Source organism: Drosophila navojoa, chromosome X (genome assembly GCF_054131105.1).
Source record: "Drosophila navojoa isolate 15081-1374.11 chromosome X, UAZ_NAV_1.0, whole genome shotgun sequence".
NCBI classification, from domain to species: domain Eukaryota; kingdom Metazoa; phylum Arthropoda; class Insecta; order Diptera; family Drosophilidae; genus Drosophila; species Drosophila navojoa.
This window is the reverse complement of record NC_142895.1, coordinates 7,613,266-7,638,340: the sequence shown is the minus strand read 5'-3', so window position 1 is coordinate 7,638,340 and position 25,075 is coordinate 7,613,266. Positions and strand designations below refer to the sequence as shown.

Genomic DNA, 25,075 nt, shown 5'->3' with positions numbered 1-25,075 from the left:
CATTGGCTTCATCAAAACATTTCACAACGTCGCTTCGTTTTAATGGCGGCCAAGTCGTCAACATCGCCGCGCCGCGCCGTGCCGACGATGCCAACAGTAACGGTAACGGTAATGGCCGAGGCGCAGCCCCACCCCAAAGCGGCCAGCCTTTTGTTGCTTAATTGGCGCGCTGGACGGCAGACCCGTAACACTAGGCCAGAGTAACTGGTTATTCGATTTAGAGATGAGCCTCGGGTGCATCTGGCTCCAAGCCAAACGACTATCGGTGCAATATGCATTTAATTATGCGAATCCATTATGCAAATTATTATTGAATAAATAATTAATTAATTAATTTAATTATATTTATAGCTAATTTTTTCATATTTGTATTTGTTGCTTACTATGTCCGTATATCTGCATCCACATGCACTTTAAACTGCATGGCACATTTTAATTTCTGTTCGTGTCACGTGTCACGCTCATCGCTAAGTGCAATGTGATGAGTTCAGCCTCCCACGGCCTGCATATGTAATTGAAGAGGGCAGGCCAACAACATTTTGCGCCGTGTGCGCGATTCGTTCACGTCCACACGCCATTTGCATTCTGGCATTTGCCATTGTCCTGCAGCGGGAGTTGCTGTTGTACGTGTGCGCCATATAACTTTGGCAACGGCCAACAAATACGTAATCACAACAACAACAGGAGCAGCAGTAGCAGCCGCAGTAGCAGCCGCAGTGGCAGCAGCAGTAGCAACGGCAACGGCAGCAACAGAGAAGGCGTCAGAAATGACAGCAACAAAACAATGTGGCAAATGTTGAACGTGAGGCGTTGGCAGCAGTTGCCTCGGCTGCGACTCTAGCCAGGGGACTAAGGGACTTAACGTAAGCCAGCGACTGAGACTGGGACTTTGGGCATCAGCAGCAGCAGCAGCAGCAGTCGCAGTAGCTGGGCGGTCATTCCAGTTATGTCACATGGCTGACTTAATTCATTCATTTAGACGACTCTCACAATTGTAGGTGTAGCGCCCTCTGTCGGCAGCATTGACAACAAAAGCAGCAAATATGACAATTGGCATATGTCATTTTGCCATACCCTGTAATTAGAGTTGTCTAAAGTGAAATGATCTGAGTAACAAATCAGATTAGAATTAAATAAATAAAAATAATTTATGTAAAAGTTAAACAAATAAAAAATATAATCGCAGAAAAACATCAATCCCAATTAAATAAAATATAATACGAATTTGAATAAATTATTGTTCTCTCTCAATCCTTTATTTTTATGATTATGTCGGGAACGTCGAAGACATCGACAACTTAAGTAACAGCTTTTTATTTTATGTACATATACATACATATGTATATCCCATGACACAACTATCGGCACAGGGTATAAGAAATTCTGCAGCAGTCAGTCAGTCAGTCAGTGGAGAGCCATTATGGCACCGACATTGTCAATGGCCTGGCACTGGCGAATTATTATTGCCTGGTGCAGGCAGTTGGACGGCAACGATGCCCAACATGCTTCTCATTGTTCCCAGACCCATTTCTCTATCCGCCATTGTACGTTGTGCATGCAAATGCAATTGCAATTGTATATGTGTACATATGTATATACATACATATACATACATACATATGTAGGTGTGCTTGTCCAAGTGTCTATTGCTGTGTCTGTGTCTGTATACAACATGCATATATACATATGTATGCATGCATGAGCTTTGTGTTGGCATGACATGTGTGCTCCATCTTGTTATGACATTTGAACCATTTTGCACAGGTGGGAAATGGGTGGCGCAACGATATGACTGCAACAATTTGTCAGCTAGTCAATCAGCGACTTGAGAGTGGGCGTCACATACTTAGTTTAGATTATCATACATACAGACGAGCGCAGGTATGTATTTTCATGAAGAAACGGTTAATATTATGTGAGAATAGCTAAGTAGGGAAGGTATGCTGATCAAAGATAATTCAGAATGTCAAGTAGTCCAGTGCTGTCAGGTCGGCTACACATTGTAAGCAGTTGAATAACTTATATATGAATATAATATAATTACTTTTTCATATTTTTTTAAAATGCATTCGATGCATTCGTCAACTGGGCCCATTTCAGTTACTTAAATAAATTGCCATAATCGATATAAATATCGATGACGCTGGCTGCAAACGATTTATGATCTGCATACTCAGCCAACGGCGGTCAATCACATTCTTGAATGGCTCATTATCATTTATTTTGCTTAAAGAAGTAGTGCAATAATACTTTTATGATTTATCTACACAAACCTTTTGTTTTCCAAATTTAATAGAACACGCTAACTTGAATAAAAGTGCATTTCAAAGCGCAACGGCCAAAGTGTTGCATCAGCTGGCAGCGCTGCAGTGTTGTTAAGCGCATGCGCAACAGCGTTGCCACACATTCATTTCAAATTTGACTTTTGCGCTAACGAACGTCGTGGAGAACGCCAGAATCAAGAGAAAACGACGCTGAAAACTATAATAGAAATATATATATATATATGAGTACTGCAATGAACACACCATTGACAACGCTGCGCACAAGCGCCGCCGCCGCCGTCGCGTCCTTGGCGAACAACAAAGGACAACAACTCGAAAGCAAAAAGCAGCAACAGGTGCCGCAACAAGTTGCCTCGAACCTGACCGAGATTATAACCAAGCTGCAAGTAGACTATGGCAATTACAAATATACCGTTTATCGCTGTGCTAGCAAATTTGTCGCCCTTCAAAAGATATTTCACAGTAAGCTAGAATTTTATTATATTCCCATTGCATTTGACTTCTTTCTGATTTCGCTATTTCCTTACATTTGCAGCCAGCAAAATACCCTACAAACTCGTGATGGCCATATTGCAACGCCATGGCATGCCCGTGAGCAGCAGCAATTGCAATTTGAATTTGATGGTGCCGCCGTTTCAGCTAACCTCGCTGCTGCACGACATCTATTTCGCCTGCGAGAAACTGGGACATTTTACCAAAACGCAAAGCTATCAACTGGAGACGGCCACCGCACTGTTGGCTAACTTCTTTTGGAACATCTACGATCCGTAAGAGTTGCCTTTGCCTGTGCTATTTATAGGCTTATTTATCCATATCTGTCATATTCCTTTGCAGGCAACGTCGACACTCCATTTCGCTGCTGGAGATCAAGGTGACATTTTTGCTGCTCTGCAAGCTTTACAGCAGCGAGCACATGGTTAGCGACTTCTATAACATGTTGGCGGATGCCAAGTTTCAGTGTGTTTCGCGCTATGCATTCGAACAGCTTCTGCTTACGCTGAGCAAGCTTCTCAGCTATCTGGGCGAGTCGAAAGCCTACGGACCCCACAATTTGCAGCCAATGCTGGAGCAGTCCTTTGCCCGCTGTCCGCACGGCCTCGCCGGCCTTAGCGAGCAGCAGTTTCACAATTTGTGGACGCACACACAGACCCGTTTCCTGATCTATGGAAATCTGTTGGCTCTGATCAAGCGCATCGAGGACACGGAACACTTGATACACAGCAATCAGTGCGCGGGCTGTCGCATGGAGCACATCATTGGCATACGCTTCAAGTGCCAAGTGTGTCGCGATCTGTCGCTGTGCCTGCCCTGCTTCGCCTCGGCCGTGCATGTGAGCGGCAAGCATGAGCCGTCGCATCGCATGTGCGAAGTGTTTGTCGAGGATCAGCCGCAACCGAAGCGCTGGACCCAACACTTGGCACGGCTTTGCAGCTGGTTCCCCTATGCGCAGAAAGGCCAGCGCGCCGATGCCGAGGAGGAGGAGCGACGCGGCTTCTGCAATGCACAGGAAAGCGGCGCTGGCATCGGCCAGCCCAGCAACGCAACCGAATTGGCGCCCATTCCAGCCGAAACGCGCAGCATTCGCAGCAACTCAACGCTGCGTCTCAAAGCGTCGCCAAATGAGAAGCCACAACCTCAGCCCCAGACCCAGGCGCAGCCGCAGCTGCAGCAGCAACCACAACAGGAGCTCTGTATGTTCTTGGAAAAGTATTTCGATGAATTTTTCCAATAACTCTTCCCATACTTTTTACACATTGCAGGCTCCTTAACTGGCCTGGCGAGCAGCGCCTCGGAGCGCTTACAATCCATTATCGATCGTGTTTTACTGCAGAATGTGTGAGTAATAAAATGCATAATACCTTTGCAACAGCTTGTCACACTAATTTCTTTCGTTACTGCTCGCAGCAAACTGGAGATGCAACTGAAGCAGCTGCCGAGCGCATCGAGCGCCCAAATATGTGATTTTCTGAGCGCCCATCAAAGTTTCTTGCTGCAAATAATTGAGGACATGCGACAATTATCGGTGAGCCATCTATATATATATGAATCTGATCACATATATCTGATCATTTGTTATGCTTGCAGCGCGCTTCGTCTGCTGCACCGCTGATCAGTTCGACTTTCCTCAACGCCAGCACGCCGCATCGTTCGTCGCCGCCAGCAGCAAAAACTGCATACGATATGTACGCACCTGTGGGCGCCAATTTAACGCATTCAAGTAACTATTGTAATATATTGTGATAACTTACAAATTATAACGGCAAACTCCTTTTCCTTAGTCAATGGCGCTGAGCTGAATCGCAGCTACTTGGAGGCCAACAAATCGGATTACTCACTGAGCGACATTAGTTTGTGGTTCGATCAGCGACGCTCCAGCTTGTTGCCCTCGGCTGCCAACAACATGCAGCAGCATCAGCAGCAACAGCAGCAGCAGCTGCCACTGGGCGCATTGCTGGAGCAGTCGGTCAATGTGGATATGCGTGATACGGAAATGGTCAACTTCAAGCTGCTGCTGAACAAGGTCAAAGAGATTGTCGAGGACTCGTACAGCGACAATGCCGAGCTCTCGGCGGCTACACAGAATCTGGAGAATGTCCTTGACAATATCATCAAAGTCGAGGAGCAACAGAGGCGCAGCAGTTGCAGTGCTCGAAGCTCACGAAACTTTTCGGAAAAGCTCTAAGCTTTCGATATCTACATCTATATATATTTTTATATACCCGAAGTTTTCCATAACAAGATTCATTTGAAGTGCTTTAAATTAGTTTTAAGTTGTGTTGTATATAAAATTGTAAATGTTTCTTAACAATTTGTGCAATCCTGCAAATTGCTTAAGAGGCAAGTGTAATGCAAGTGTAATCCTAGAAATCATATATGACATATATATATATTCCTATTCAGGATATGCTATTCATGTATAAAAGTGTCCGTCCAAGCTGAAAGTGTTATTCTTTTATATATAATTAACTAAACACGAAACAAGTCTCTACTGTGTAATAAATAATAAGTGCCCGCATATATTGTATACAAAATGATGTTTTAATAAAAAATAAAACAAAAATATATTCTAATGAACACCCAGTATTATATGTTGCCCCAAGCAGCTAGCTAGAATCTAACTGCATTTGGGTCTTTATCACAGTTATTAGCGAATCGCTGGCCATTTCCAGTTGATGGAGGCGCTGAAGCTGCGCTCGCTTTGGTTGCAGCTGCAGCAGCTCCGCTCTGGCTTGCAGCTCGTCGCGCAGCGCGGATTCCAGGAGTAGCGCTGCATTTGAGGGCGCACTGCACGTCTCTGCCTGCAGGTCGAGCAGCGAGAGATTGCAGTGCAGCTGCAGGAGATCCCGCAGCAGACGGCGCAGCAGAAGGCAGAGCTGCGTCTCGGTGCTGGCATAGAGCTGCCAAAGCTGGCCAGGATTATTGCGCAGCAGAAGCAGCTGCTTCGGGCCATTATAGAAGATACGCTGTGTAGATGCAGTGCAGCTGCTGTTGCTTTTTATATTGCTATGGCCAAAGGCAAACTCCTGCTCCCCACCAGAGTCATCCAGCAGTTGCACAGCTGTGGAAGAGAAACAGATTCCATAGATTTGCCTTATTTAAAGGACATAGTTGGGCTACTCACAATCCCTCCGCTGACGTTGCTGCTTCTCCTGCGGCACAGCCGTGGTCACAAAGTTGAGTTTGGTCAGCAGCAGCTCCTCGAATTGGGTTTGCTGTTCGACGTCCTCGAACACTAGTCGCAAAGCGCAGTGCGCAGCCTGAGTCATGATCACGGCGAGAAAGTCCTGATGCAACGTTCGCGGCGCAAAGGTCGGCACATGCAGCTCCTGCTGCTGCAGCAAGGCGGCCACATTAATACTGGCCAAATGCAGTTGCATTTGGCGCCGGCTTTCGTTCTGCAGCTCGTACAAGGCAAGTAGATCTATGTTGTCCAGCATTAGCAAATCCTCCAGCTGCAGGCGCGCCAGCAGCACGACGCTGCGCTCAGGTGGCAGCTGGTCAACACGGGAGGCGGGCTGCCAGCTTAAGGCCGAGTTGCTCGACTGTTGCTCCTGCAGGGCCCAGAATTGGGCCAGCTGATCGTAATCCTCCGGCGGCTGGCCATCAGCCTGCAACGGCAGCTCGTACAGTCGATACACGTAGTTTAGGCCAGGACCCTGAGGCAGGCGCAGCAGCGGACGCAGAGCATGCAGCGTGCTGTTGCAATTGCTGCCGGCGGCATTGGTCAGGAGGATGCCGAGCACCAGAGAATCGCCGCAGATGCGTGTCCATATGTCGCCGCAGCGTCGCAGCAGCTGCTTCTCCTCCAGCAACAAAGAACGCTGCCCCGGCACGCCGAAGGCCTGCAGCTCGCGTGACTGCATAAAGTCCAGCTGAGTTTGGCTGCGCTGCGAAAGCAGCTCGGCGCGTGCGCAGTGGACGCGCTGCATCAGGCGCTTGAAACCAACAACACTGCTGCCGCTACCAGTTGGAGGACTCTCTGGCGCCTCATTTCCTTGAAAGTTAGTGCGCAATCGCTTGCCATTAGTGAACTGGAGCTCCACATAGGCCTGATACTTGATAGGACCTCTGACCAGACGGTATTCCTGCAGATTGTCGTGCTCCGATATTAACTTAAAACTAGCGCCTTGCTCGACCGGTCGCTGCAGCACGAGCAACGTCTGCCAGCACTGGAGCAGCACGTAAATGTGCTCACCCAGCCAAACGTATTTGCCTATGCTCAGGGGCAGATCCTCGGGAGCGTGCAGCATGTTGTAACTGGTTGCATCGCCGCTGGTGTCGGCCACATCATCGCGTATGAGAAATCTACTGAGCGGTCCATTGTACGATCTAAGCTCCGTCGCCAGCTGCTCTAGGCTCGATTCTTTAAGATCGATGTAGTGCAACAACTCCTTTTTGCGAAATTCATAGAACTTAAGATTGCGTCCTAGCACAAGGCTAGATTTGGATTTCTGGACATGCAGCTGACTGCAGTAGGCGACTGTATCACGTTGTAAGAGAAATTCGGGCACATCCTCTTCGACAAGCGGAAACATGTTAAATGTAAACAAAAAGAAAACAAAAACAAAAAAACGCTAAATGTGCTGTGCTAGAGATGAGTAGTGCAAGTGATATTCACTGCAGTGAATATCGATAATTACCTATAAATCGCGAGTCAGTCATTACCCAGCACTACTCTTAATTTTAAATGTAAACAAAAAAGTAAAAAACAATAACAAAACCCGCTAAATATCGTATGCTGGAGATGAACAGTGAACTGATATTCACTTCGATATTTACCTATCAAACGCTGATCAGTCATTGGCCAGCACTGCGAATGCAATTGTTCAATTATTACTGCTGCAGTTTCCACTTTATTCACTTACTCACTTGTTACTTGTTAATTTCAAATTTTAGCGAATTAAATTTCTTTCTATTCCTTAATATGCACCTTTAAAAAATGCAATCGCAACAATTATTTGTTTACTTCCGATATATATCGATATAACCCGCACAAGGAATTGAATTCTAACGGCTAATTTTTTTTTTTTTTTATTAAATTGTAAATTGCATACATTTGCTTACAACTATAAAGTACACGATTTAAACAAAAAATAGGAACAAGACTGTAGTTAAAAAAAAAAGATTGACAAAAAAATTGGTACTTAGTCCACATCACAAGGCGGGCCACTTTGAGTGCCCCCTTCAGTCACCCGAAACGGATTCCTCGATTGCAACTTAAATCAACATTTGTTCACGTGAGCCAAGAATTAATGGCTTCGGCTGTGCTCCGCCAGCTGTTAGAACGAGGGAGCGTCGCATTGCACGATTGCGTTGCATGCTGCTGTTGCGCTCGCGCACCGATTGCCGCAGCTGCTGACGACGCGCTGCCACCACGCTGGCTGAATCCTTCTCCGCAGCATTCATGGCCGCCAGCAGATCAAAAGCAGCTCGCTTTTGCTCCTTGGTCCACATGTTGTTGAACTGCTGCTGTTGCTGTTGTTGGGACGGCAGTTGCTGCGTAGCTGGCAGCTTAACAGCCAAGGGCGGGCGTCGCTGCGGTTGCGTGGCTGCAGCAGGAGCTGGAGCTGCTGCTGTTGCTGTAGATTTGGCAGGCGCCTTGCTCACTCGACTCAGCCCGAACAGTGACAAAATGGACTTGCGACGCGTGCTAGAGGCCTGACTCTCGGCAGACTCATTACTGGAGACACTAGTCTGCATTGGCAGCACAGGGGGAGCAGGAGGAGCACCAGCTGACTGCTCCGGCCCAAATTTGCTGCATTTGGGCGGTGATTGAAATGTCACCTTACGCAACGTGCTGCTCTGGCTCTGCAGCTGCAGCTGTTTGGGCGCCGTCATCAGGGCCAGATTCATTTTGGCCACCGTTGGCGACGTCTCGTTTAGCTCAATGCTGCAGTAGGTGTCATCGTGGCGTTTGGCCAGCGGCTTGCGTGGTGGCACGGGCGGCACCATCTGGCAAGTGCATAGTTTCTGTGGCTGTGACTGTGCCTGCATCTGCGCCTGCGCCTGCTGCTCCACCTGCTCCAACTTAAGCCGTAGCTCGCGTTCCATTGCCTTCACGCGCTGCTCGGCCGCCGCCAGCTCATTAGCGCGCTGCTCCAGTAGCGACTCCTGAGCCCGTATGGCATGCATACGCTTCTGCAGCGCCTCGTCGAATATGTTCTGGGTGATGCGTTGGGGACTATGCTCACGCTTGATGCTCTCGTAGAGCGATGGATCCGACTTGAGCAGCTGCCTACTGCCGAAGATGCGACGCTTAGCCGAGTAGAAGAGCTCGTTGCGCAAATCGGGCGTAAAAACGCCCGTGACGCTCAGTCGCCGCTGGCCATAGCCCTCATTGAAGCTATACTGCTCCGTGAAGAGCGTGCTGGACAGTTCGGGTGAGTCGGGAAACAGCTTGCCCGCACCGGGCAACTGGAAATCCTCGCCAGCGTCCACGAGACGCGGAAATTCAGCTGGCAACTGGTTAATGTTCCGCACCAGCAGTGGATGTCGTGTGATTACCTCAATGCCCGGTCGTTCCTCATGATCGACGGCCAGCATAAAGCCAATGATCGACTGCAGATCGGCACTGTAGACCGCCGGAATGCAGCTGAACTGGCCATGGGCGATATTCTCCGAGAGCTGTTCAAAGGCACGTCCCCGGAAGGGCGGACGCAATGCACACAACTCGTAGATCAAGCAGCCCACAGCCCAGACATCGCTCTTGCGGTCGTATTGCCGGCCCTTGACCAGCTCCGGGCTCATGTAGTGCGGCGTGCCCACAAAGCTGGCCGCAAAGCTCTGATCGCGCCGTAGGACACGCGCCAAGCCAAAATCACCGAGCTTCACATTCCCACAGGCATCCAGGAAGATGTTTGCCGGCTTGATGTCCCGATGCAGAATTGTTCCACTGGGTATCTTGTTGTGGCACACCTGCAATGCACGGCACAGCTGGAAGAGCACGCGCCAGATGTACGGCTCCTCGAAACGCTTTCGCTGTGAGCGGGCACGCTGTATGAGCTGGGCGAGATCACCGCCGTCGCAGCACTCCATGACAATATAAATGGACTTGGCCTCGCGATTGACCAGGTGATGATAGTACTGCACAATATTGGGATGCTGCAGCTGTCGTAGAACGGTTATCTCGGATATAAGAGATTCACATTTCTCATCGTCCAGCTCATCGTAGTTCATGCCCTTCCAGGCGTAGAGGACGCCAGTGGTCTTATCCTTCACCTTGTAGCAGGTGCCGAAGGCTCCGTTGCCCATCACGGCCAGCACCTCGTAATCCTGCAGCGTCTTGTTTGCAAACTCTGAGGTGGATTTCATTGCCGAGTCGCCACCTTCGACCTGCTGTTCTTTGCTCATCTTGGGGCTGTGATTTCCAGTAGAGGAGCAGTTGCTATTTATTTATATCCAAATACTTTTTCCAATTCTCAGTTTCTACTGCTCCGCGCTCCCGTTCTGTTTGCTTTGAATACCGAAAACTAACTGATTTCATGGCTTTGCTCCTGCAAACAAGTTTTTCGGCAAAATCACGCACACACACACACTGATACAAAGCGCATGCGCACCCACACACACAATTTTACCTGCGAAAAACAACAACAGCACGTATACCAAACAAGTGTTGCATATTGCCTACACAATAGAGATGAGCGGCAGGCGCAGACGTGTTACTGCGACCGGACGAAGCGCAGATAAACACAAGAATATCACGGGGAAGAATATGTATAAATAAATATCATATAAGTATATTCAATTTAGCAAGAAATGATAATAATAATTTAAGTAAGTTTAGAATCTCGCTCTATCCGAGTTTAACTTTATTTAAAAATCACTCACACACGTACATACACAATAGTCACAGTAACAGGCACATCTCGTGGTGAGCCTCAAAAATCACAGCGCTGCTCATCACTAGTTGCATATCTTGTTACGTTCCTAGAAGGTTGTCGCTATCGCTGTCGCACTCGTACAGACACACACACACGTTGAGAAAGAGAGAAGGGGACGACTGCGACAATAGTACACACTTTGCCAATCTTGCACGCTGCGCCGTCGCTCTGTTGCCTTGAGCCTGTGTACAAATAAAAACCGTTGGATGTGGATTGATGGCTATGTCTAAGGACATGGGTCCTTTGGCACAGCACGCCCGCAATTTTAACAATTGTCTATGCTTGGTGACCATAAAAATAAATTAGTTTTGTTGCATTGGTATTTCAATTTGTGTGTCTGTTGTTTCGCTCGGTGTCTGCGTTTGCGCCGCTCAAACGGATTATGTTACACAGCCACACACACATAGACAAATGTCTATTTGTGAGCTTAGTTATTATGAATTTCAATATGATATTTTTCATTCAGCAAAACTCGCAGCCGCTTTAAATCCTAACGGATTTTGCGCATAAAAACACCATACTTGTGCTATCTCGCTTGCACGCAAGCTGCAATATTTATGCTAGCTGTGATTTTCGTTCCTATGCGTGTGTGTGTGAATGCCTGTGTGTGTGTGTCAGTACCAGGTAGAAGACTAAGTAAACGAGTTATCTGTGGGCTTATCGTTGGCCCGTGTGTTGATGGTTTTATGGTTTTTCATGTCTAAAACAAACAATGGCCAAAAGAAACAGGCAGCGACGTAATCCTTAACAAACAAATCTCGCTACGACTGGCCCACGGTCCGCGGTTTGTGTTTATTGCTTACCATTGTTTGTGCACAAACCAGTGTTGCTAAATCCTTTAGCTTGACGTCAAATTTGGCTAGCAGAAGAGATGGGCATATTTGAAAAAGCTAGACAGCGGTAATTTGAGTCACTTTTGGTAGTTTTTAATTCTTAATTTTAGAAAGAAACAGTTGCCGAATTTTCATCTCATTCTAAAAAATCTAGCATGAATTTCCACAGCTCTAGGCAAAATTAGCATAACTGCCATTGCTAACCTGCTGCGGCTAAAAATTTGTCAGCACTGGTAGAAGCCACCGCAAGATGTTAGGTCAGCCAGATTGGCTTGTAATGATTTCTGGGTTTCTGGACATACATACACTGCCAGGGGCGCAGGTACACAAGCACGTAACAAAAAAAAATTCCACTTAATAAGCCATAGATCACATTTTCAAACATTTCACATAGCCATATTACAGTTTATTTTAACGACAGTGAGAAAAAAAATTAGTTGTGATTCTAATGCCTAATCACCAAGACGGTGGCCTGTCCTCGCTGCCAGGGCGGCCATAGAGAGCACTCTTGTCTCGGAACATGGTCATGCGTTCCGTTTCCTTCTTGTCCAAGAAGTGACCGATCGCAAATCCAAGCAGAGGCAGTGCTGCCCACAAGGCACGTTTGTCCAGACCGAGAACCATCTTTAATGTTGATTTGTTTAGCCTTTAGCTTTGACTCTTCAGCGCCGCGCTTTGTGCTGCTAAATGTTGTTGGCGCTTCCACTCGCGTGTATGGGACCAATCAGCGTAAATGGAGCCGACTGTAACAGTTGGAAAGAATATCACTGCACCGTACTTTCGCGCCAGATGCGAGATGATGCCACTGCCCATATGTATGTGTCTTGGTCAATGCGAATGAAACTGTAAACAGACAAGTAATGAGTGCAACAACAAGAACGTGTTAAAAGTCTGCGATTTTATTATTTGTTTTCTTGGGTTACGTAATGGAAATGCATGAAACACCACAGCCAATCTCATTTGACTGTATACGATGAAAACAATTGCTTACTGTGCACGCACTCGCGTCAAGTGCGTATTAGTTTCCTAATGACCTTAATGAGCTTTGTTAAAAAATAACCGAAGCCTATGTTGTTATTAACTTACGCTTATGCAAAAGCCTTGCCGATTAGAGATGTAAGCCTTGACGATATATCGATATGGTACATAACAAATATTCATTTGTCATATTTGACAAACAAATATCGATAGGTTTCTTATCCGATAGAATTTTTCCATTCGCGCATCACAGATTGAACCAAAAACAGCTGATCGTACAGATGGCAATCCAAAGTTCAAATCCGTTTCGTTTTTGTTTACATCACTCTCCCTTATTAACCTATTAGTTGATGATTCTCGCGGAAATATGCCTGAGCAAAGCTCACGTCATAGGCTCTCTAACAAGGAGTCGTTGGCTGCAGCAACTAATATGTTGTCAAACGAGAAACAAGAGTAGCAATGCAACAGCTGCCAACGTAAAAATTTTAACCGCTGACGATTTTTCGGTACTTCTGGGAGATGAGCAACGACAACGGTGTATGGATCTGCTACGCAAGTTGCCGCCTTTTTCTCGTCCTAAAATGTTGCCGCACAACAGGAATGAGAAAAGTTCAGCCTCGGTACTAATAGCTTTATGCCAGGAGCGCGACACGTAAGTAAGCATATTTACGATTGCTTTCTTAGGCATTTAATGAAACTCAAATCACATAGGAATGAAGTTTCATTGTTGTATACCCGCCGCTCACGGCACTTGCGTAGCCACAGTCTGCAGATATCATTTCCGGGTGGCAAACGGGATGAGACTGACGAGAGCTACGTTGATTGCGCACTGCGCGAAACGGAGGAAGAGATTGGTCTGCCGCGAGAACGCATCCACATTTGGGGAGAAGCCAATCCCATAATACTACCACGCACCGCCGCCATCGTACCAGTTGTGGGCGTGGTGCCCGATTTTCATGTGTCCGAGCTGAAGCTCAACCTGGACGAAGTGGAGGAGGCTTTCAGCATACCGATCAACACACTAATCTCTCCAGCAGTCGCACGACACACGCAATTTCGCAGCGGCTACAGTAATCCCGTCTTTGTGGTGGATGAGCTGCGCATCTGGGGAGTCACGGGCTACTTGACATATTTCTTTCTGCGCTGCCTGCTATCCAATGCGATGCCCCAAACGCTTAAAACGAATATCAAATATATACGACCCTATAAATTGCCGCCTAAACTACCTCATCATCACGTAGAAGTTAGAGAGTGAACGGGCGGGAATGCTCGAAAATACTCAAACGGAAAATTTGTCTAGAATGTTTTTGTTGTTGAATGTGTTTGTATGTAATATAATTGATGTATATAAACAAGGTGTTAATTTAATAATAAAAAAAAAGAATAGACAATATGTTTAATTATAGACCTGTCTCTCTCTCTCCTTGCATAAAGCTTGCTCTTCTATGCAATTCTCAATCAATCATAAGTCAACGGCATTGTTTTAGTTGTTATTGCTATAATTGGTTTAATTTGAATTTACAATTGTGTCCATATAACATATGAATATATATATGTGTATATATCCACATAGATGCCTAACAAAATTTGTTTTGTATAATTTCATGTGTGTTTCTTCTACAAGTACGCACAATTTGTTTATTTTATATACTTCTTTCTGCTATAATAGTGTTAACATTTATATATATATGCAATAAATATTTGAGTATATTATATTTACATATTGTTTCAACGTCAGAATCCTAAAGCTAATGGAAAACTACTCTTGAGAGCTTGCAGCCGGCTTCAGCGTAGCCCCATCGCTAGCAATTGCGATCGCCATCGAATTTGTATTTAAATTTGAACTTGCATTTGGATTTGTCGTGGAAGGAACGCTACAATCGTGCACTTGTGCCGTAACGGTCGTATAACAGGAGCCGCAAAGTCTTACTGGATTAAAAAGCTTTTCGTATGGTAAAGGCGCCCAGAATTCAGAGCAGTCAGCACAGAAAATTTCGCCACATGATCTGAAAAGAGAGATAAATAGAGAATTTTTGATTTGATATTGATCTCGATGGATTTTGTTAATACACTAGTTAAAATAGACGTGTTAATTCTGTTGTTTGATCAAAAAACAATCGCAAATTGAACACAACCATATTTAGCATTGAATAGGATATGTTAATCTGAGTTTATTACAAAATGAGCAAATATTTATCACAGCCAATCTGACATTAGTTCAGTATTTATTTGCAATTTACTTTCACTGTCCTCAAATCTGGCATCGTCGTCTTGTTGCGAACCAATGCTAGAACAATAAAGCACAAATAAAGGACCTAATGATAGCAAACTGATAATTGAGCGAAAAGCTTTGCTGATGATGAAAGTAAAGTATGGTAAAAATATAATAATAATAATATACTGCATTGAGAAGATAAGATACGATAAGATATTAGTTACGAACTGCTGCCAGATTGATTGCTTAGAAATGGCTGTTGGCCCATAGGGTAAGGGTGTGTGTGTGACTAAGGTAACTAAGACATGTTATGAACATAATACAGATACAGGTACAGGACAAATTAAAAAGAATATGTTGAAATGCGCACCGACAATGATGTTTTCTTCGTCCAAGCCAGAACTCAATTTGACAATTCGAGCAACGCGAAACGGCATGATCGGGCACCCAGAGGACACTGGAAGCCTTTTTCTCTTGTATCGTGGATGTGGCATACGATGATGGACCACTACGCTCTTCAACGGCTTCCCATGAACATGTTGATGCATTTTCAACAATATCCGATCCGTTTTCCTAAAGAAATGTAAATAATTAGACCAAACAACGAAAAACGAACACAAACCATTCACATGACAATTTCGTTGCCCCCGAATCAACATTTAGATCTAAAGTGTTTAGCCTAGATTTATGCAATTACAATTCCCGAAACTATCCAGCCAGAGTTGAACTGTTGACATGACATGTGGTAAGTGCGCAGATATGGCTGGACATATTCATCTCATTTTGTGTTCACTATGAACAAATTTACAAACATCCATAATATTGTTATTTCATGTTTGCATATTTGTCGCACGTTATTCGTATAGAAGTTATATAACATTTAATGGCATAATTACATGCTCCACATTTGTCGATACGACGCTGTTGCAGCTTGGACAACCTTTTTGTAGCAGCGCCAAACGCATTCCGTGAATTTCGCGCAAAAGAACTTCCTCGCGAAGCTGGAGCAGAATAAATAATATATAGATTAGCGATTTGCATTACATACAAGTGCCATAGAAATATATATATGAGAACCTTGTGCTCTTGAACGATCTGATGTAGGCGTATGTTCTGCTCACTTAAGCAATGGGACAAGCCATCTGGGCAGGATATTGTAAACTGTGTTCGCTCTTGCGAGCCTTGCGGGGTCGGAGGCAATGATATAAGTCCAGACGCCGGGAAGTTAAGTGCACTGTAAAATGTATATAGAGAATGCATTAGTTGGCTACATTTAAGGAGTTCCCATTTCCAATATTTACCTAACGTTTTCTGCATATTTCAAATGCGTATGCTCCCGATTGAGATTCGACCAGAGCGTGTTTCTTCTGCTTGCCGCCGACTCATCAAAGGGCGCAAACATGTTATGCGTTTGCGAATTGCATCGATGATGCTCAGGTGATAGCGGCAGGGATTCGCTGGTGTTGCTGCCATTGTTTAAGGTAACTGTTCCATTTAAGATATCTTTTGTTGCATTCGCCTCCTTGCTACTCTCCCCGTTCGCTGTCTTGTGCCCTTCCAACGGCTGCTCGAATGCATGGCTTTTCTCCAAAGTTGTTGCGCTGGCGTTCTGTTGAAAGTATCTCAGATTGTTGGGCTTGATGTGAACTCGAGGCAAATTGCTATAGCTTTGACTAATTTTATTGGTATGCGCAACGGTCGTTGCTTCGGTCTTTTTTTCATGAGGTATGACATCGGCATCTTGTTCTGAAGGCACGTCGCTGTCTTTATTTGGATCTTGCGACACCACAAGCGTCTCTTGCTGGGTCGCTTCTATAGGAATTAAGGTATCCGTACTAGTATCGATTTGGCCACGACTCTGACACAGAGTCTGGCTCTTATCACTAAAGCTTTCACAGATGGAGGGAGCATAGTCTAAATATTTGAAAATTTCAATTAATCAATAATAGATAAGGCAACTGATTTACAGCTAATTAACAAACCATTTGGGGAATCACAAGGGGTATGTATTGCTAAGTCAATGGGCTGGGAGTCCATGCGCTGAATGGTGATCTTGCCATTTATGGATGCAGAACCCTCGCTCAATGTATCACGTTGAACTGCTGCAGTGCTTTGGTCATTGTTTTTGAACTCAGTTAACAGTTTTGCGGAACCATTTTGTGCATGCTCCGCCAGCTTTGGACTATCAACTGAATCGCTGTCCAATTTGACATCTGATTTCGCATCGATTATGCACTCCTTTGGCTCCAGCCGGATATCAAACATGGAATTGCTGCTCGTATTCAAATTGATTCCCTCCGTTACACTGCAAATATTGAACATTATTATCAATTCAGTAGTTCAGTAATTTTATATCGTATATGTATGTACATTGAATCCACGGTCAGATTGGGATCACTTGATCTTCTCGATATCGTACTCTGTGAGAGCTCGTTTGTGGCAATGTTTTCTGTCGAACGAGTTTTCACTGTCGCTCCTAAAATAAACAAATATATGTATGTATATCAAATTAAAATATAAAAATATTTATCTTCATTTACCATTCACGCTGTGAACACTTTGCCGCTCATTGCTTTGCAAGGGAAGATCGGTGCCGTTTTTATTGCCCAAATTGCCGAGATATACATCGGACCAGAAGTGCAAATAGCGCACATTGTGCGCCGGCCAAAGTACCTGAAATGAACGAATTGAAAAATCAAGCTATTCGATAATTAATTGCAGTTGAGTTCACCTTTTCAGTCTCGTGTTTATAGAGCGGATTTCTATACATCGTTTCGGCTAAGAATGGCCACACAGAGAATGTTCGGTCGAAAACCGAATTCTCAATTCGTTCTTTCAGTGAATTGCATAGGAACGTGCCAAACAGACATGACTGTGAGTGCTGGGCGAGTTTTATCTGAAAATATGAATTATAGCTCAATTAGTCAATTGCTCTTGGCTAGCAAATCCAATCTGCTTACCAAATAACCCGTGCTAAACTCAAAGCTGCACGGATATTGCTTGTGTATTTGGTGCACCAGATCGAGCCACTGCAGAAACACTGGACAACGTTCATTCACCTCATCCGAATTGGGGCCATTACCGGAACGATCCGCAAACTTGTGCCCGAAATTCAGCCATTCACGCTCCACCAGAACACGGAAACCCTAAAATTGTAGATACATTTAATATAGCCTCTAGGCAATCTATTAAAGTTTCAACCTACTTCAACAGTTCTATAAAATGGATCCAGGCAAAGTTGGGCCGTTGCCACAATTTGGGGCGTACGATCCCAGCCATCGGAGCAGTGCACCAGAACTGGACGACCATTCTTCTCAATCGTATGCACGACAGTCATTGTGGCGCCCAGCAGACCCGACAGATGTTGCATCCACATCGTTTTCTCCAATTGCCCGAACCAACTGTCAGGTAGAAGTTTGTTAAGTACACATTGCTATAATATATGTATAAATAATTACTTTGGATCGTCGGGTGAAGATGCACACAACTGGCGAACGGCGTGAAAACTCTTTCGTATGGCATGTATATTGCCCAGATTCATGAATTCGATTTCGGCGCATGGATAGTATTCAATACATTCACAGCCGCCGCCGCGTGCCCGATTTGTGACGGCCGACGTATAGCTGCGTGCATCGACGATAAGAATTTTCTAAAAATATAATTGAAAGTGCTGATTAATGGTTGATTATGTGACAATAACCGTATATATATATATTTAAATATATATTTCTTGTTCTTCACTTGGGATGACATGATGGTGAAATTCAACTTAAGCTTACCCTGATTTCATCTAAGGCAAGCTCCTCGTGCGAGGAGTCCTCCAGTGAGGGAGAGCTCTTGCCCGAGGATCCAGCCTCTCCATTGGTATCCTTGGCCTGTCGTCGCGCATGTTCACCCCGATCGAAGGCACAGGCATCGGCAAGCGCTTTCAGCAGCTGCTCGTCCTTGTAGTTTCGCCAGCCCAGCCAGCCGACCTCCGGCTGACTGCAACGGGCCAGAATTGCGCCAGATTTCTGATGGCGCCAGACGACGGCTGGCAATCGGCGCGATCCACGAAAATTGGCAACATTGTGGAGCATTTCGTCGGTAATGCAGCACGGAACAAGTAGCTTTTGCGGATACGAGGGACAGAGCTTGAAGTCAGCATTCGCCGTCGAGATGCGCCACGATCCCTTCAAATCGAATCCCAGCCGTGCAACCTCATTCTTGAAGTCGCTCTCATACCGAATTTCCCGCTGTAAGCGATGTAAATGTTCGCTTGCCGTCTGCAGACTTGAACTATCAGGCGCTGGTGTCGATTTGAAGTTGCCGTTTCCGTTGCCGTTGGTCAGAGTGGCGCGCTCTTTGTTCCCAATAATGTCGCATGTCCAGGAGTAAAATGGAAATGCGAACATTGTCTCAAGCGTTTCGGGCACACCAATTAACAGTTGAATGCGGCGCTGCCACTCCAGGCATTGCTCCGCCGTGGGAAACGAACAGCGGACGGTGCTGGCATCTTTGCAATTGACAATCAGCTGGAAGGGATCACGCACCTGCACCGACTCAATCAATCCGAGCGGCACATAAGTTTCATTCGTTGATTTCTTTGAGAGGCATATGCGGTAATTGGACAAAGCTAAGACACCATCATCGGTGCGGCCCAGATATTTGGTTGACTCGCCGGAAACTAATTAATCGGAAATTCGATATTATTTATTCATGTATCAATTATAAATATTTAACCAGCTTACGCTCTTGAAAGGGAACCGACAGCTGCGAGTCTTCCTTCTCCATTTGTGATTTTGGATATGATTCGGCGGCTCGAATGAAACAAATCGATGGGGGCGGCGATCCATCTGACATCATGTGTTGCGACTACAATAAAAGATTCAATTAGTGCACAAATACAATCACGAAAGCCCCCACACAATCACAAACAGTCACAAACATGCATATATATGTTTGTATATACAAAATACTTATAGATTTTACTCATAAGACTTATGCATATACATATATAGCGCGAGTTCGAACACCTGAGATCCTCTCAGGGTTACTATTTAAATTAATTGTTGCAGCGTAGCAATGGAAAAATTTCGTACATAAATTGTTTATGCGTTTATGACACCAGTTAAACAGGACGTTGCATACATATAAACACACACGCACACACATTTGTACATGCACACGTATGGACATACATACTTATATCTCGAAACGAGAACTCAAGGCAAAGCAATTAAATGCAAAATGTTTCAAACATCCAAACACCTTATTAGCAGTTATACTAGATATGAACAAATACAATTTTTTGTGTGTGGTGGTTGCCAGTGTAGATAATAAGTATATATGTAGGTATTTTTATATACATACATATGTATGTACTTTTGTACAAATACACACATACATTTTAATACAATTGCGTATAATACGCAGCGTTCTATTATGCACATACATGCATATATATGTATGTATATGTGAATTGCATATTGAATTTTTTTTAAACAATTTTATTTGAATTTTCGCTGAGTCCTTGCCGTTGGACGTATGCCAAGCAAAAAAAAACAAGGAAAAAAGTAAATAAATATGTTTTATAAACAAAGTAATTAGGCACTAGCACACAAACACTTAAACCTGCGCTTGAGTATACATACATATACATATGCACGATTCCACAATATTTATAAAACAAAAACACCAAAACAAACATACATACATTGCTGCGATGAACACCTTTAGATAACAATTGTGGTTAGTTTCCTGATATTTGCACTAAATTCAAATGACCCGTTTTTGCGGTTTCCCTCTTTATTTAGCACCATAAACTCCATAAACGTCAGCTATTATAAACAAAGATTCGCAGATATTGTTGCTTATGCATATGTCGATGTACAATAATTCACATACATATAAATAGGTATTCGTTAACAAACCGACTACTTTTGTGATTTACAAAAATCGAATACTTCTTAATCGTTATCGAACTGACTTGGCAATTTGAATTTGCTGGCTTAACTCTAAATTTGCCTCTCAAACTACGGCCAATTGGGTTTTCTATGTCAATAAGATTATTACAATTATCAGTATGAATTTATTTTTACAGTATGCACTTAGTTAGATATGTTAATGCGTTATTGCTTTTTACATGTATTCCATGAAACAATATTTGCTGTAATATGTTAACCGCTTGGTAAATATAATTATGGCTTATTTTATTAATTATAAGGTTTTTTTTATTCGAATAAAAATAAATAAACAATTAGCTTGTGAAGTCGCGACTGGAATATAATCGTTACACAAAACGAATACTTTTCTGCATGGGTACTTATATTTTCTAGCATTAGCCAACACTATACGATAATCAACGAAGTTGTTATAATTATTATATATATAGATACGTCGTGACTGCGTTTTCATTCCACCTAATGTAAAAGTGTATTAAAATTTAATAAATTAGTTTTCAGTAGTTTATAAATATTGGCCCAGCCTGCCGCCCACAGCACCAACATGACCGAATCCATAAAGTCATTACTGGTCTCCTGTTTAGCCATTGTTGCGGTAAGTCGACGTGTTCTACCCGCACCCGCTCGAATCAGAGCGACTGTGAGTCGGCCGGCTAAGACGTGGAAATATCTCAAGCTTGTTTGGACAATGATCAGTGGCCAATGACCAAAGTGACATGCTACAAATGAATCAATACCTGTGAATCAATACAAATTCGAGCTCAGTGGAACATGATCAGCTAATGAATGAATGGTTATTGTTTTCTGCCTTATGCTAATTTCAGGTTCTACATGTCCTTTACCAGCCAACAGATGCGACTGGTGGTGCGTTGCCTCTGACCAGTGAAAATATTGATATGACATTAGGTAAGCCGATAATGATAGCACCTGCTGCAACATAAACATAGCTAGAGCAAGTGCAGTAAAAGCCGCATGGACTATATACATACATACGCACACACATACGCACATCCAAGCATATTTACTTAATATCTCAGCTGGTGCACCAATACGCATGCATACATACAAACAGGCTCACGCACACGCACACTCAAACGCACACGCACTCACACATACGCCTCCATTTGTGCACGAGCTTCGGTGCGTGCGTGTGTGAGTGTCGCTTGACGTGTCACAAATTGAAAATCTGAAGCTCGATAAATTTCACAGAATTTGCCAGCGTGGTACGCTGCTCCAGAAATATATTCGTTACGCTCACAAAACGCAATAAACTGCAATTAGTCACAGTCAATTTGACATTCGAGTGAGCACAGGTAAACAGCATACTAACTGTATGTAAATATATATGTAATTAGAACTTTCATTTAACTTTGCTGCATGATCAGTTGCTATCCGGTGTCCTTTAAATTGAAAGTGTGTTTTCGTCAATATTTCGCACTGAGTAAAGAAAACCCTAACCATTTCACACTTGTTATTAGTATAGCTAATAGTAATTCTTATCAGTTAACCAGCATAGAAAAGTCTAAAAGGTATAATTACACGCCCTGCCACGGGCTGATAAGATTAATTGATGTTGGTCCAGAGCCTCTGCTACTCTATTAATGTGTTACAATACAGACAGAATATTATGTATATCTACTTATCTCATACTCTCATGTCCATTATCTTTTAGATAAAGTTGCCACCTGATGGCCTTCCAATTCTTTAAGGGAAGCAACTTGTCAAAGGTTCTACAATTCTTGACTTCCTTCTTATGTAGTCAATAATGCTTATGAAAATGGCAATTTTATACTGTAGTCTTAACAGTTAGGAATGCTAAAGATAAAGCTGTCATCTGATTACTTTTAGAGTGTTAATGGAAAGTCAAAAAGCATTTATTAAACAATGCTAAATATTATTATTATATCAAATAGAGAGCATACATGATTCAGAAAATTAATAACAGGACGAATCTATATCACAATTAATCAAATAATGTCTTTTTTTTTGTTATATTATATTTTTGCAGCGTCTAACGAATTGGTTTTCCTTAATTTTTATGCGGAATGGTGTCGGTTTAGTAATATTTTAGCGCCAATTTTCAATGAAGCGGCGGATAAGGTAAGCGACAATCAAATTACATATAAATATTATAAAAATAAATACAAAACGAATATACAGACTTAGAAATACAGAGAACGTCATATAACTGAATGGAAAAGAAACTTCAATAGAAATATTCTTGGCTAAATTTGATTTCAATGGTTATATTCTATGCTGAACTTGATAGCAATGGCATAGCAATAGTTGTGGCTGCAAGCGAGGTCTGCTTAAAAAGTTTCGCAAATTCGTCTATTCGTGAATAGCTCGGAATATATACAATGAAATTTAGATCTCACCTGGTTTGCACCTGTTTGGGCATAAACAATGAAACAGCTGGAGGAAAAAAAAAAACAGAAGAAGAATATTAACAAAAATATGTGGGGCACAAAACATTTTAGTCATTTCTGGAAAATTGCGTCTTTTGTTTAATTTAGGCGCTTGTTATCTCAATTCAAGCTGTGTAAACTAACGAAAATGTAGAATTCTTGTCGTCGTCGTTGTTGTTGTTGTTGTTGTTGTTGAATATTTCATTTTTATGAAATCAAATAAATTACAGATTAAAGCGGAATTCCCGGAAGCTGGGAAGGTGGTGCTAGGCAAAGTGGATTGTGATCGGGAAACGGCCATTGCCTCCCGTTTCCACATTAGCAAATATCCCACACTGAAGATTGTGCGCAATGGACAGCTGAGCAAGCGAGAGTATCGAGGCCAGCGATCGGCCGAGGCGTTCTTGGAGTTTGTCAAGAAGCAGCTGGAGGATCCCATCAAGGAGTTCAAATCGCTGAAAGATCTGGAGAATCTGGACTCCAAGAAGCGTAGTATTATTGGCTATTTCGATAGGCGAGATCAAGCCGAATATAATATATTCCGGAAGGTGGCCACCAACCTCAAGGAGGACTGCCAATTTCATGTTGGATTCGGTGAAGCATCGCAGGCAATGCATCCACCTGGTACGTGTCGGAAATACTTGATGGTATACACCCAGTCAATTGATCAAATTTAACTCTTTTAGGCACACCCATTATCGTCTTCAGACCTGATGTGGCCTTGTCGCACGAAAATGATGAAACCTATACGGGCAGCCTGTCCAATTTCGATGAGCTGAAGGTGTGGATACAGGAGAAATGTGTGCCGCTCGTCAGGGAGATCACATTCGAGACCGCTGAGGAGCTAACGGAGGAAGGACTGCCGTTCCTGATTCTGTTCTACAAACCCGATGATCTAAATTCCATCAAGGATTACAAAGCAATCATCGAGCAACAGTTGATGGATGAGAAGCGTACGTTGTTTGCTCGACATTTGATTTGATCTCCTCTATCAATTAATAATTGTATTTGTTTATCCCATGCAGAGAATGTCAATTTCCTAACTGCGGACGGCAAACGGTTTGCGCATCCGCTACATCACTTGGGCAAATCCGAAGCTGATTTACCGGTCATAGCCATCGACTCGTTCAAGCACATGTACCTCTTCCCCCACTTCAACGATATGTATACGCCCGGCAAGCTAAAGCAATTCCTGCAGGATCTTTACAGTGGGAAACTGCACAGGTATGCAATAATTAATGAACTATATGCATACATAGAGATATCTAATTCTAACTTCTTGATTGCAGAGAGTTTCATTATGGGCCGGATCCCACAAGTAATGAAATCCAGTCGGACAATGGTAAGGGTACATCGCCGCCCGAGTCTAAATTTAAAGAGCTGGGCCCATCGAAACACCGTTATACCTTGCTGGAAAAAGATGAACTGTAATATTACAAATGTATATTCATTTAAATATAATTATTAAAATTTTATAAAATTCAAGTCAAATGTTAATCGTCTGTTTTATGACGCAGCTAACACTCCAAATCAAATTTCTCTCAGTGTGTGTGTCAGTTAGTGGCACCGTTTAACTATAAATAAATACATATTAATCGAGAGCCAGCTCATCAGGAATAATAGTTTATTAATGTCCCATTAAAATTGAACTTTGAAATGATAAATTTACCTAAATTTTATTTGTTATTGTTTTCATTTTAATGTGGAGCTCAGTTTATGCACATGTGTAAGTATATATGTATACGGAGTTGACTTTTAGCAAATATATGTATGTATAATTTGCCGAGTTTGATCATATTTGTATGTGCAGGAGAGTATAATATTGTAGCAGGCAGTCCATGCTGACTCTAAGCCTAGCAATTTAGGTGCAATACCTTCATCTCGCTCCATTTTGTGTTTGTTCCCCTCTCTTTCTCGCGGTTTATCTCTTCCTCTCGCTCTCTCTTTAGGTGTATGCCTACCTCTCTCTTCATCTTGTACGTATTCGCCTCCTTCTCACTCTCTCTCAAGTATATGCCTCCCTCTCACTCACT

General features: G+C 43.5%; 8 protein-coding genes across 10 annotated transcripts; 3 read left to right on the top strand and 5 right to left on the bottom strand.

Annotated features, from left to right (window-relative positions):
* Window positions 1–2,411: 2,411 nt before the first annotated feature.
* Window positions 2,412–5,348, top strand: dah (discontinuous actin hexagon). The gene is made up of 7 exons (XM_018109056.3): window positions 2,412–2,747; window positions 2,821–3,052; window positions 3,120–3,976; window positions 4,046–4,121; window positions 4,191–4,308; window positions 4,371–4,503; window positions 4,565–5,348. The coding sequence occupies exons 1-7, from the start codon at window positions 2,507–2,509 to the stop codon at window positions 4,966–4,968; spliced, it is 2,061 nt and encodes a 686-aa protein (XP_017964545.1). The 5' UTR covers window positions 2,412–2,506; the 3' UTR covers window positions 4,969–5,348.
* On the bottom strand, window positions 5,304–7,485 carry LOC108656783 (uncharacterized). Its single transcript, XM_018109057.3, has 2 exons — window positions 5,908–7,485; window positions 5,304–5,844 (listed from the first exon to the last, which is right to left on the bottom strand). The coding sequence occupies exons 1-2, from the start codon at window positions 7,319–7,321 to the stop codon at window positions 5,390–5,392; spliced, it is 1,869 nt and encodes a 622-aa protein (XP_017964546.1). The 5' UTR covers window positions 7,322–7,485; the 3' UTR covers window positions 5,304–5,389.
* Window positions 7,486–7,811: 326 nt separating this feature from the next.
* On the bottom strand, window positions 7,812–10,433 carry Nek2 (serine/threonine-protein kinase Nek2). Its single transcript, XM_018109055.3, has one exon. It carries the CDS (start codon window positions 10,134–10,136, stop codon window positions 8,004–8,006), a length of 2,133 nt encoding a protein of 710 aa, XP_017964544.1. The 5' UTR covers window positions 10,137–10,433; the 3' UTR covers window positions 7,812–8,003.
* Window positions 10,434–11,883: 1,450 nt separating this feature from the next.
* On the bottom strand, window positions 11,884–12,123 carry ND-MNLL (NADH dehydrogenase (ubiquinone) MNLL subunit). The gene has a single exon (XM_018109068.3). The coding sequence runs from the start codon at window positions 12,121–12,123 to the stop codon at window positions 11,956–11,958; it is 168 nt and encodes a 55-aa protein (XP_017964557.1). The 3' UTR covers window positions 11,884–11,955.
* LOC108656795 (uncharacterized) lies at window positions 11,884–12,312 on the bottom strand. Its single transcript, XM_089263269.1, has one exon. The coding sequence runs from the start codon at window positions 12,310–12,312 to the stop codon at window positions 12,148–12,150; it is 165 nt and encodes a 54-aa protein (XP_089119395.1). The 3' UTR covers window positions 11,884–12,147.
* A 515-nt stretch (window positions 12,313–12,827) lies between these two features.
* On the top strand, window positions 12,828–13,810 carry LOC108656789 (mitochondrial coenzyme A diphosphatase NUDT8). Its single transcript, XM_018109063.3, has 2 exons — window positions 12,828–13,129; window positions 13,189–13,810. The coding sequence occupies exons 1-2, from the start codon at window positions 12,828–12,830 to the stop codon at window positions 13,730–13,732; spliced, it is 846 nt and encodes a 281-aa protein (XP_017964552.1). The 3' UTR covers window positions 13,733–13,810.
* Window positions 13,811–14,063: 253 nt separating this feature from the next.
* LOC108656779 (phosphatidylinositol-3,5-bisphosphate 3-phosphatase MTMR4) lies at window positions 14,064–20,624 on the bottom strand. 3 transcript variants are annotated; one of them, XM_089263267.1, is made up of 15 exons: window positions 20,384–20,624; window positions 19,423–19,546; window positions 18,472–19,358; window positions 18,151–18,341; window positions 17,898–18,093; window positions 17,653–17,838; window positions 17,424–17,588; window positions 17,233–17,365; window positions 17,063–17,168; window positions 16,675–16,997; window positions 15,994–16,606; window positions 15,770–15,926; window positions 15,589–15,693; window positions 15,063–15,265; window positions 14,064–14,483 (listed from the first exon to the last, which is right to left on the bottom strand). In XM_089263267.1, exons 1-15 carry the CDS (start codon window positions 20,387–20,389, stop codon window positions 14,237–14,239), a joined length of 3,642 nt encoding a protein of 1,213 aa, XP_089119393.1. In that variant the 5' UTR covers window positions 20,390–20,624; the 3' UTR covers window positions 14,064–14,236. The 3 variants fall into 3 exon arrangements, with proteins under 3 accessions (XP_089119393.1, XP_017964538.1, XP_089119394.1); XM_018109049.3 differs by having other exon boundaries at window positions 20,388–20,623; XM_089263268.1 differs by lacking the exon at window positions 15,063–15,265.
* Window positions 20,625–21,007: 383 nt separating this feature from the next.
* Window positions 21,008–24,533, top strand: ERp44 (Endoplasmic reticulum protein 44). The gene is made up of 7 exons (XM_018109062.3): window positions 21,008–21,229; window positions 21,459–21,540; window positions 22,643–22,734; window positions 23,273–23,666; window positions 23,729–23,995; window positions 24,068–24,266; window positions 24,332–24,533. Exons 1-7 carry the CDS (start codon window positions 21,179–21,181, stop codon window positions 24,471–24,473), a joined length of 1,227 nt encoding a protein of 408 aa, XP_017964551.1. The 5' UTR covers window positions 21,008–21,178; the 3' UTR covers window positions 24,474–24,533.
* The last annotated feature ends 542 nt before the right edge of the window (window positions 24,534–25,075 follow it).

Bases quoted from the DNA above. Each gene is read 5' to 3' on its own strand.
- dah (XM_018109056.3), top strand. From the start codon at position 2,507: ATGAGTACTGCAATGAACACACCATTGACAACGCTGCGCACAAGCGCC. The intron at 2,748-2,820 runs GTAAGCTAGAAT...TTACATTTGCAG, and splicing joins CCTTCAAAAGATATTTCACA to CCAGCAAAATACCCTACAAA. The intron at 4,122-4,190 runs GTGAGTAATAAA...TACTGCTCGCAG, and splicing joins CGTGTTTTACTGCAGAATGT to CAAACTGGAGATGCAACTGA.
- LOC108656783 (XM_018109057.3), bottom strand. From the start codon at position 7,321: ATGTTTCCGCTTGTCGAAGAGGATGTGCCCGAATTTCTCTTACAACGT. The intron at 5,845-5,907 runs GTGAGTAGCCCA...TCTCTTCCACAG, and splicing joins GCAACGTCAGCGGAGGGATT to CTGTGCAACTGCTGGATGAC.
- Nek2 (XM_018109055.3), bottom strand. From the start codon at position 10,136: ATGAGCAAAGAACAGCAGGTCGAAGGTGGCGACTCGGCAATGAAATCC.
- ND-MNLL (XM_018109068.3), bottom strand. From the start codon at position 12,123: ATGGTTCTCGGTCTGGACAAACGTGCCTTGTGGGCAGCACTGCCTCTG.
- LOC108656795 (XM_089263269.1), bottom strand. From the start codon at position 12,312: ATGGGCAGTGGCATCATCTCGCATCTGGCGCGAAAGTACGGTGCAGTG.
- LOC108656789 (XM_018109063.3), top strand. From the start codon at position 12,828: ATGATTCTCGCGGAAATATGCCTGAGCAAAGCTCACGTCATAGGCTCT. The intron at 13,130-13,188 runs GTAAGTAAGCAT...CAAATCACATAG, and splicing joins TTATGCCAGGAGCGCGACAC to GAATGAAGTTTCATTGTTGT.
- LOC108656779 (XM_089263267.1), bottom strand. The intron at 17,839-17,897 runs GTAGGTTGAAAC...CTACAATTTTAG, and splicing joins CATTTTATAGAACTGTTGAA to GGTTTCCGTGTTCTGGTGGA. The intron at 15,694-15,769 runs GTTCTCATATAT...ATTCTGCTCCAG, and splicing joins AGATCGTTCAAGAGCACAAG to CTTCGCGAGGAAGTTCTTTT.
- ERp44 (XM_018109062.3), top strand. From the start codon at position 21,179: ATGACCGAATCCATAAAGTCATTACTGGTCTCCTGTTTAGCCATTGTT. The intron at 21,230-21,458 runs GTAAGTCGACGT...TGCTAATTTCAG, and splicing joins CCTGTTTAGCCATTGTTGCG to GTTCTACATGTCCTTTACCA. The intron at 23,996-24,067 runs GTACGTTGTTTG...TATCCCATGCAG, and splicing joins ACAGTTGATGGATGAGAAGC to AGAATGTCAATTTCCTAACT.